The sequence below is a fragment of the Clarias gariepinus genome, chromosome 9 (assembly GCF_024256425.1).
Source record: "Clarias gariepinus isolate MV-2021 ecotype Netherlands chromosome 9, CGAR_prim_01v2, whole genome shotgun sequence".
NCBI lineage: Eukaryota > Metazoa > Chordata > Actinopteri > Siluriformes > Clariidae > Clarias > Clarias gariepinus.
The window spans coordinates 1,075,233-1,085,784 of NC_071108.1; the positions used below are offsets into that span (position 1 = coordinate 1,075,233).

General features: G+C 38.7%; 1 protein-coding gene across 1 annotated transcript; it reads right to left on the bottom strand.

Annotated features, from left to right (window-relative positions):
- Positions 1-1,602: 1,602 nt before the first annotated feature.
- Positions 1,603-10,260, bottom strand: cabp4 (calcium binding protein 4). The gene is made up of 7 exons (XM_053504457.1): positions 10,226-10,260; positions 9,967-10,120; positions 6,021-6,051; positions 5,539-5,682; positions 5,268-5,377; positions 4,331-4,478; positions 1,603-1,712 (listed from the first exon to the last, which is right to left on the bottom strand). Exons 1-7 carry the CDS (start codon positions 10,258-10,260, stop codon positions 1,684-1,686), a joined length of 651 nt encoding a protein of 216 aa, XP_053360432.1. The 3' UTR covers positions 1,603-1,683.
- Between the last annotated feature and the right edge of the window lie 292 nt (positions 10,261-10,552).

The following is a 10,552-nucleotide window of genomic DNA, read 5'->3' on the forward strand; positions in this document are numbered from 1 at the left end:
ATGTAATGCTAAAGACAATTCCTTTTTTTAAATAAAAAAACATAACATTGATAAAGTTATTTAAACACTTTTATAATTATTAATTATTAATTATTTATAAAGTGATTTAAACACTTTATAAATATTTTACAGCATGTAGAAGGTACATACAGTACATTGAAAAGTGACACAAACACAGAAGCTGATGTTAAAGTAATGTTTCTGTGTGATTTTGGTACAAGGGGCGTTCGAGCGTTCAAACCGGGGCTGGTAATAAAAACTCCCTTTATTTCTCTGCAGAGCTCCGAGCCACCTCGACCGGGATCGTCATTCGCCGCCTTTAAATCATTCGTACCGCTCACATTTTACTGCGGTTAAGAGTCTCATCACCGTACTCTGCTTAAATCCTTCTGTAAATTTTAATCGCTTTCACACCTTTATTCAAAAGAAATCTCAGTACAAGTCCTGGTTTGACTTGAACACCCCTTGTATTTTCTTAAACTGACATTCCATGAAAGTGGATGCGTGAAAGGGTTGAAAATTATTTTAAATGGAAGTCAATATTAATTTTTTTATGTTTGTTAGATTCGATGCATCATTATCGCTCTGTATACAGAATTTATTTTTTATTTTTTTGGAAAATTTCGGTGCATCACCGGTTTCAAACGTGACCCTGAACTCAAAGAGACGTTTTACTTTCTCTAACTCATCCGTCACCCTGTGAAACGCGAGCTGTGTATCAGCACATGCCTGCTCTGAAAACGGACTTCCAAAATGTCATAGTTTTAATAGAATCGCGATTGTTGTTCTTGTTGTTCTTCACACATTAGGGAACTTCAGCTAGTTCGCGAGCATCATGTGGAAACTCCACCATGAACTAACGGTATTAACGAAACAAAAGCTGGAGTTTGTTTCCTCTGAGCTTTTGAGTTGTGTGTTTAATGTTGTTTTGAGTGTTAGTTTTTGTTTTTATAAATTGTGATTAGAGCAGATTGTCGTCCTGAAGAAAAGATTTTGCGTATTTTCCACACAGTGCGATCGCACTAACACTTTTTGCCTTATTAAAACTATTTAGCGTTTATTATTTTTTTCCCCGTGTAAAAACGGTCTGGTTTTCATCGCTCTTCTTTCTGTATGTGTACAGTTTAACAAATCGATGAAAATCATTTAATATTTTTCTTTTTTTTTTTACAGAATTGTACTTTATTTGCTTGAATATTTATGTTAAATTTAATTTACAATAAAAATAAAAAAATCTGTGTCAATGGGACAGAACTGATCTCTTCCACTAGGTGGCGCACAACACTTTAAATAATATCTAAATAATGTAAAACATTTAGAGATTTTAATGTACATTAAAATGAATAATGATTTTCTCAGTTCTTCAGTAGAGTGAATATTTATTACTGATGATTTTACTTAAAAAACATAAAATTAAAAAACATTAACCAAATCTGAATAGTTAATTTTATTCATTTATTTGTGTGTAATTCTGTACATTAGATTTTTGTAATAATTCAAATTGTGGCCTTTATGATATTGGTAATACTTTGGGATGTTAGTATCTTTGGTATGGTAGAATTGTTTTAGAAGACGTGTATATATACATTTTTTACGCTAAATTGCAGCAGATGTTTAATATTTAAATTAATGATTAAACATTTAATAATGAAGTGAATTCAATGCTGGAGTTCCAGAAGGACGTCACCGAGCTGACAGCATCATCACGAACTCTGAGAGACAAAAACAGACAGATCCATCATTAGATGAGCAGATCATTATTAATATTTGACTTAACATTATCACACTGTAAACTCCAATGTAGGAGTTAATCCAATGATTAAATGTAGGAGGGACTGGTTGGTCAGAAGGTGTTGATTATTAATGCGCTCACTCTGATACATTATGGTTTCCATAGCAACAGCTTGTTTCCCAGTGATGTGTACGAAACATGCTGTAACAATGTAATGCTAGTGGAAGGAGTCTCCAGTGTCAGTGCTTTGTAACAGTCAGAGGAAAAAAGCTGTAATTGTGAGTTTTCCCTCATCTTCAGGACAGACGAGTTTACACTTCTTTGCAGTTTCCTAGTCACATGACAAGCTGCAGTTTTTTGCCTCATTAACATTCAACATTAGAGAGAGAATAAAGAGAGACTGATGAGGGAACGAGTCACTATAAATAAATAAAAAAAGGACAAATAAATAAACAAACTGTCGTAAAGCACTTAGGGGTATGCTGTTAGAAAAAAATAATCAACCTGAGGAGGAGTAAGAGTAACACTGCTTCATCACACCACCCCGCCGGACCAGCACCAGTATTATTTTCAAAATATAAAAATAAATGAAAAGTGTTTAAGGCTAATGAAGCTAACAGGTAAGAGATGTCTAGACCTCGACTGTGGCTTCATCTACACATCACTTACACTTTCCGATAGTTGAAATATTTACATTTGAATAAACTAGATTTAAAATCTCTGAGAGTTAAAAATCGCCGTGGTGTGAATGACGTCATGCTAAACGATCTCCGCGACTTCACCCTGTTCTTCACACCTCGAGACTGAGAGTGTAAATAAGAGACAGCAGGAGTGTGACGCTGTAACCTGTGACACTGTCTGCTTCATATTTACAGCCACTGGTCATATTTAATAAATGTTTTTATTCCTCTTGGAGACTTTATGGCCACTGGACCACACTGCTGGAATTTGGATTCACGTAAAAAACAACTAGACAACGAAAACAAAGCAGGTGGTCATTAGAGATATCACGTAAATCAGCAGTAACTTTACAGTCACGAGGGTCTTTACCGCGTATCTCCATGCTCTTAGGGTCGACGTGTAGAATAAACAAACGGTCCATAAAGTTAATAGTTGAGCAAATAACCCCAGTTTATTTATTCAATCAGTACATGGTCAGGCCTCCATTAGCATGAATTACTGCAGCAGTGTGCCGTGGCAAGAAGGCCATCAGACCGTGACACTGCTGAGGCGGTACTGTAGACCAGGTTGCTTTGATAGCGGCCCTTAGCTTGTTTGTATTGTTGTGTCGGGTGTTTCTCATCTTCCTCTTGACAATAGCCCAGAGATTCTCTATAGGGTTCAGGTCTGGTGAGTTGTCTGGACAATCAAGCACAGTAATATCACAGTCAGCAAAGCCCTTAGTGCTAAGTCCTGGAAATAAAATCAAGTTCTTCATGAAGCTTGTCAGAAGATTGAAGCGTAAACTGCTCTAAAATCATCTCCTTTTAGACTGTGATGACTTTGACATGATATAATTAATAAAACACATTGGACCAACACCAGCAGGTGACACACCCCAAAACCATCACCGACTGGACACTGGACTTTGAGCAGCTTGGCCTCTGTGCCTCTGCTCTCTTCCTCCAGACTCTGGGACCTTGATTTGCAAATGAAACACATTTGAATCTGAAAAGAGGGCTTTGAACCACTGAACGACAGCACAGACACTTCCCACGGTCTTGAATCTTTTCAGGGATATGTTTTGATATAGCACTTTGTGAACAGCTAGCCTTTTCAGCCATGACCTTGTGTGGATTACGCTCTTGGCTCCTTGTGGAGAGAGGTGATGATCATCTTCTGGACAACTGTCAGGTCTGTAGTCTTCTCCATGTGTGTACTGAACTGGATCGAGCTTGTAATTAAATACCCTAATATTCTAATATTTTGGAATACCGTTTCTTTCATGAGTTATAAGTTGTAACTATTAAAATTAAAACATAAAAGACTTGGAATAGATATAGAAATTGAGAGTTTTATTATTTTCCATAATAAACCTATTTTTTATATGCACTGTATACTGCATGTATGTGTTTGTGTGAGTGTGTGTGATGTTAGCTATATACAGTAAAGATTCACATAAATTCAGTCAAAACATTTTGTCTGACATAATGAGAGAGCGTCACATTAAAATGTCTCTCACAGGACAGCATAAAGTTAGGAAGAGAAACATTACTCATTTTAGATGTAAGGAAATGGGCGGGGCTTCCAGGGTGCCTCATAATATCAGAATATAATAATATTTAGCTGAGCTATAAGCTGCTTCCTCAAATCTGGGCAATATTTTGCTTTGATAAATTGCTTGCTTTGTTGACTTGTGATTACCAAATCACATGACCTTTCTTTAGTATCAGTAATATTTTCAGTTAAAAAAATATGCTAGTTATTAATTATTTTGTTTACATTGAATATGCTCCTACTAAACTACTCTGATCTTCCTGATGACACGTTTGACATCATCTCTGACAAATCCACAGTCTTGTCAATCAGTAATCCATGGACTGAGTTGTCCCAGAGTGACCTAAACAACGTCAGTGTGATTTCTAATTGGTTCCTCACCATCAAAGTCCACGGTTCCATCTCCGTTGAGGTCGATATCTGACAGAATCTCCTCCAGCTCTCCCTTCTTCAGCTTTTCACCCAGCAGTGTCTTCATCGACTCCTTCAGCTCCTCAAAACTGATCCTTCCATCTCCATTACAGTCGAACTGAGTCACAGAGAGAGAAAGAGAGAGGGAGAGAGAGAGAAATTAAACTACAGATAGGCAGAATGCGTGTTGAGATCCTGTGTGTTTCTTTTCTCCTCATTAGAGTGGAGCAGGTTGTGATTTGATTTCTCTTCAGGATCAGTATTCTGCTCAGGCTTGGGGTGGATCCCGAGTCTGTTCTGGGAATATTGAGATCAGGACCAGGATGCACTCTGGATGGGATGCAAATTCCATCTTAACGCTTCAGTTAAAATGCAAACCAATTTCAGGAAGTGATAAGTATATGCAGAAAGCCCCAATTGTCCCATACACATACCTCAGAGAATGTTTTTACGAAATAGAATCAGACTGAACAGTATCATTTATCTTGTTTTGATTCTGAAAAGTAAAATTAACGATTACAATATATATTATAAGGCGTAAAAGTAGGAACTCAAGAGGAATTCAGATTCCTGTATCAGAGGTGAATCAGATTCTCTGATTTCCTGATTGAACTTAAAGTCATTTACCTGGCTTAAGAGTTTCCACCAGTTTTTTCTACTCAATATCACCGTCAACACGAACTAATGGTACTAATGGTACATGACCAGGAGAAGGAATCACATTAAAAACTAAATTGATGACAACAAAAGCTAAGTGTCCAAACTATAAAATTGGCGAGCCAGCCAGGAGTGCACTAGTCATTAGAGTATCATCTCCTGTCGTATCTCACTACAACATGGTCGTATCATCAGGTCTGAGCTGGACTTTGGTACATCACTGATATGTCACCAGGTCATGTGGACTCACCTGTTTGAATGCACAGTGCAGCTCTCGCATTCCCACCATGTGAGCCGTCTCCATCAGCATTCTCGGCCCCATTAGCTCACAAAAATCATCGAAATCTACATGACCACCCCCTGTACACACACACAGATAAAATACTGTCAAGTTTTAGTCACACAAAAAAGAAGGACATTTTGTTGATCATCTCATTGGTGAGAAGAGACAGAAATGTCAGTCTCTGAGACGCACACACACATATACACTACACACACACATATACATTACACACACTTACATTTCATCTTGATCTGCTGAATGATCTCGATCAGCTCCATCTCTGTCGGCATATACCCCATCGTCCTCATGCAGTCCGCTACGTCTTTATAGTGCAGATATCCGTCCTGATCATAATCAAACTCCTTAAAGGCTAGCTGCAACTCTACACAACACACACACAGAATTCTTTTAAATTCCTTTAAAGATCAAATACCTTTAAATTGTGTGCACATAAACAGGATGCTTCACCATATCAAATCACCTTGGTAAAATCTATTTATTATCAGTTATTATTATGAAACGCAAATCTATCAGAAAGAGTGCATTATTATAAACATGCACTACTATCAGAGTCTCTGTTATACCCAACTAATCAACACCTTCCGACCAATCAGAGCACAGAACTTTTTTTTTTGAGTACTTGAGAAAAGATTTTGGCTTCTCCTCATATCCCTGCTGCTGTCAGCCAATAAAAACACACTGTAACCATCATACACTCACCATCCAGCTCCTCTGGCATCAGCTTTCTGTCCTGTCGAGGAAGAGAGAGAGAGAGAGAGAGAGAGAGAGATGACTCAAACAGAAACTAAATATGGAAATCATCAGAGTCCCAAAAGATGTGGCCCATAAATATTCACTATATACCACCATTGACCGTCTCACACACATACTGTACACACAAACACACACACACACACACACACTGTATGGCAGCTCAGCACATTTATTTTCCTTCTTTGTTTTCATTTAGAAAGACTATAAAGCTCTGGAGGCGATAAATATGGTGAGAAAGAAGACAGGAAATTTATCAGAGAGCGAGAGTGAAAAAAAATTCAGTGATACAAAACAGATGAGACAGAAGAACACACACACACACACACACACACACACACACAGATTGTCTAATTGGATAACACCATGTCATGCTTCACTGTCCCTGACGTCAGTACACATGCTGTGACTAACATGATGAAATAACAAGACATTTTACAGTACACACACACACACACACACCATTTTAATACAACCATTTCCCTCTATCACCTTTTAACCTGTGTAGTTCCTCCCTCTTTCTAGGGTCAGCGGAAGCTATTTGTGTAGAGCGGAGGATTATGGGTAAGCGTCACCTACAGGCGTCCTGATGGAGTCACGGGCCCTCACCCTGAACCTTCCTTATGCAGTGTATCTTCAGTGTTGCGTAACAAGCAGCCTGCAGGTGAATCCTGGTCGAGGAAGGAGGTGTGTCTGCTCGTGACCCCTGAAGTCTTTTTCAGCAGGTTGTAATATAAATTCAGTTATATAATATCAGTTCTGTCGATTTAAATTCTTCATATTCTCTTCTTAAATCTAAATGTTCTGGATCTAATATTGACACTATATTTGATATTTTATTCTTATTTATTTAATATTTTATGAAATGAGCATTGGTAACTCAGTGGTAGGTTTCTCGCCTGCCATGTGTTGATATCCTGGGAGGGTGGTGTTAGGAAGGGCGTCTGGTGTAAAAACCTGTGCCAAGTTGTGTGGGGATCGGATCGCCCGCTGTGGCGACCCCTCGCCGGAAGAAGCCGAAAATCCAACAACATTATATATTTTACCAATTTCCCACCACCCCAGGAGTCAACAGAGATCCAAAAGTGAGTTAATCCCTATAGAGCTCCGGTGAAAAATACCCAACTGTACAACAGAAATAAACATGTTTACAGCTTGGTACCAAAAAACTGTTTTAATCTTCAACTCTAGGATCATCAGTCGCAATTATATTTAGCCGTGATACTATGCATAATGAGGGGTGTGGCTGATTTGAGTGAAGGTTGCATTACAGGTGTTAAACTGCTAACTGTCTGCTTTGCATCACTTTTGCTACCCAGGTGACTGGAGTCGTTGTACTTTAGCGTAGCACTAGAAATGTATGAGTTGATGCGGGATGACGTGTAGAGCACAGATGACGGAGATCAATCAAATGCAAAGTCATGTTTTCCTGTAAATGAATGTTATCCACCATAGTATTTTAGCTAACCTATAGCTAAGCCTGTTAGTTCATGGGTGGTAACTCAGGTCAGTAGGCGTGTACCAACCAACAGCCAGGCTACATTCACTCTGCCCATTTATGGATTAACTGGGGTTAAGGTGGAGTCAGCTCCTGCTAGCAACAACCAGTTCTCAAAGAAGTTCTCAAAGCTTCATCTTCAGACCAACTCTTTAAACCTGTGGGTGACATCACAGAGGGTTTGTCCAGTTCTCTTTAAGCAGTCTATGGACCTGAGCTATATTTCTGGTGAAAAATTAACAGACACATTTTGGAGATCTCGCTTAGATTTAATTGTAATTAGTTTAAAATGGAGTATAATAAGGAAGCTTTCATTGACCGCCCTATGTGGAGAAAATCTGAAAAAAAAAAAAAATTATTAATGAACTGACCCCGAACTGCTTGACTTGGAAAATGGAGGCTAGCTGAGGTCCATTAAAGGGCCTTTTCTTCTCCAATCAAGCTGCATTAAAATACACAAAACCATCGGTTCTCTTGTTGTCTTTATAATCATAAATGTTATTGATCTGCTCGATCACAAGAGGTTTGTTGTCATCATTATAAACCAGCATCTAACCCATATGATGCTGAGTGGTGGCTCCGGGGAGGCAATACTTTGGGCAGAGCAGCAGACTTACCTGCGTGGCTGCCCACATACACACTCCCTGGACAGGGTGCAAATCCATCGCAGGGCACAGACATACACACACTCACACTCTTATTCACACACTACGGGCAATTTGGGAACATCAATTAGCCTAACCTACATATCTTTGGACTGTGGGAGAAAACCGGAGTACCCGGAGGAAACCCACCAAGCACCTGGACCCTGAGGTTGCAAGGCGACAGTCCTAACCACTACACCACCGTGCCACCTCACACACACACACAATCAAATCAAATGGCAAAGCTAACAAAACCTTCTAATCTTGATTAGAATTATGTAATTCTTATACAAAAAATTACACACACACACATTGTTTTTAATTACATGTCAGTATTTTGTCGTTCACACTTAAACACTTGATTTGTGAAGAGACTGACACTGATTCATCATCACAGGTTATTAATACGCCTGTAATCGTCTTATCTTTGTCTCATGGATAGGAAGCAATGTTTAGTTCTCTCTTTCTCTCTCTCTCTCTCTCTCTCTCTCACACACACACACACACACACACACACACACACCTCAGCTATTTTCTTTTGACTCCAGTCACAGAAATGTTGTGTAGCTGTTAAATGAAGTTGAGTGCAGTGGCGTAGTTGAAGGATTTGTATGGGGATCATGGTTAACTTCGTGTTTATGTTATGTATCGGTGGTCTTTTGTCTGTTGTGGGCTCTCCCCCCTTTTTCAGTTCCGATAAGAAACAGTAGTTGCTACAAAAAGCTTTCCTAAGCTAACTATGTAATTAAACACACATTAAATGTCTCAGTAATCAGTGTGAAAATCAATTGTGTGATTTAGATTAGCTTTAAGCTAGCTTCTTTCTCAGATTCGCCAAACGAGTGTGAACAATGGGAAGAGTTGAATAAGAATGAGACCTGTCCTGTGTGGTTCGGGACAGGGCCAAAACAGAAAGCTATAAGTATATATATATATATAGTAATTAAAGAGATTTACCTGAGCTGTATAAATACGTAAAGAGGGAAAAACTGTTTAAAGCTACTCATGAAGGTGATCATCAGAGGCATGGAAGACCAGGTGAAAGAGATGAATGTTTATTTTTTTTAGCTAATAAACAGCAACATCAGCTGTTTTGTGCTGTACAGTAAGTCCCCTACATACGAACATTCGAGTTACGAACTTTGTAAGATAGTACATGCGTTTGGGCATGTTTAATCGCAGAAGTTAGATCACATGTCTGACATACATTGTCACATGCGGCCATGAAGCTGGTACTGCTAAGAAGCGTGGGACAATAACGATGGAGACAAAAGTGAAAATAACTGGGAGAATGGAATAAAGTGAAAATCGCTCATTTTTTTAAATGAATCGTTCAATCATCGGCATGATTCTAAAGAACAAGGACAAGATCATGGAGCATGTTAGTTTTATACTGTGTATAGCCAATAGTGTTAGTATCCTGGTACCTAGACAATGTATGTTGACTTACAAACAAATTGGTCTTATGAACAAGCTCTCGGAACAGAACTTGTTTGTATGTAGGAGATTTCCTGTATTCTGATCCCACAGTGTTGTCTGTGAATCAATAAAACTGAAGATCAAAATACAGCACAAAAAAGAAAGGTGTTTGTGTGTGTCTAATGGTGATCGCTGAGCTCACACGGTATTTCCCGCCAATTTTCATCCCCACAGCTCTGACAGGACTGTAATGGCAACTCGTATGTTCCATATACAAGCCTTTTAGCTTTAAATCTCCATTCTTTCTCTCAGCGATAACTAATCTGGGTAGTACCTGTCCGAACAGTGTGTTCAGGAAGGACGTGTACGCCGTGGCGGAGCTCTGACTGATCTTTCTTTTCTGATTCCCAGCTTTTTGTTCTTTAGTGCTGCTTTTCAAAGAGGAGCGTGAAGGAGGATCGGCTGGAGGAGAGGAACCAGGGGAAGAACTGAGAGAGAGCGAGAGAGAGAGAGGGAGGAAAGTGTAAAAGAAGGTGAAATTTAACACCTCAGTCTTTATAACCTTAACACATTTTCTTTTTGAAATAACTTACTTTTGACTCGAGGACGATTTACTCCTCTGAGACATGCTGACAAAAGAAAATACAGATTATATTCCATGTGGAAATATTACACAGTTCACCGAAAATTGTCCCATGATCTCTTCTGTAAAACACTTCACTACATGAAAATTATATAGATTTACAGCAGATGGGGGGTTTAACTTAATTTCACAACATAATAATAGAGGACGTTTGCTAGTAAAAGGAATTTCTTTTCTTAAACTTACCTAAAAGTCTAAAAATACTTACAATACAATTCAGGAGAAAAGATCGCACAAGAACGTAATGGCTCGATACAGTTAAAGCCAACATACGTAA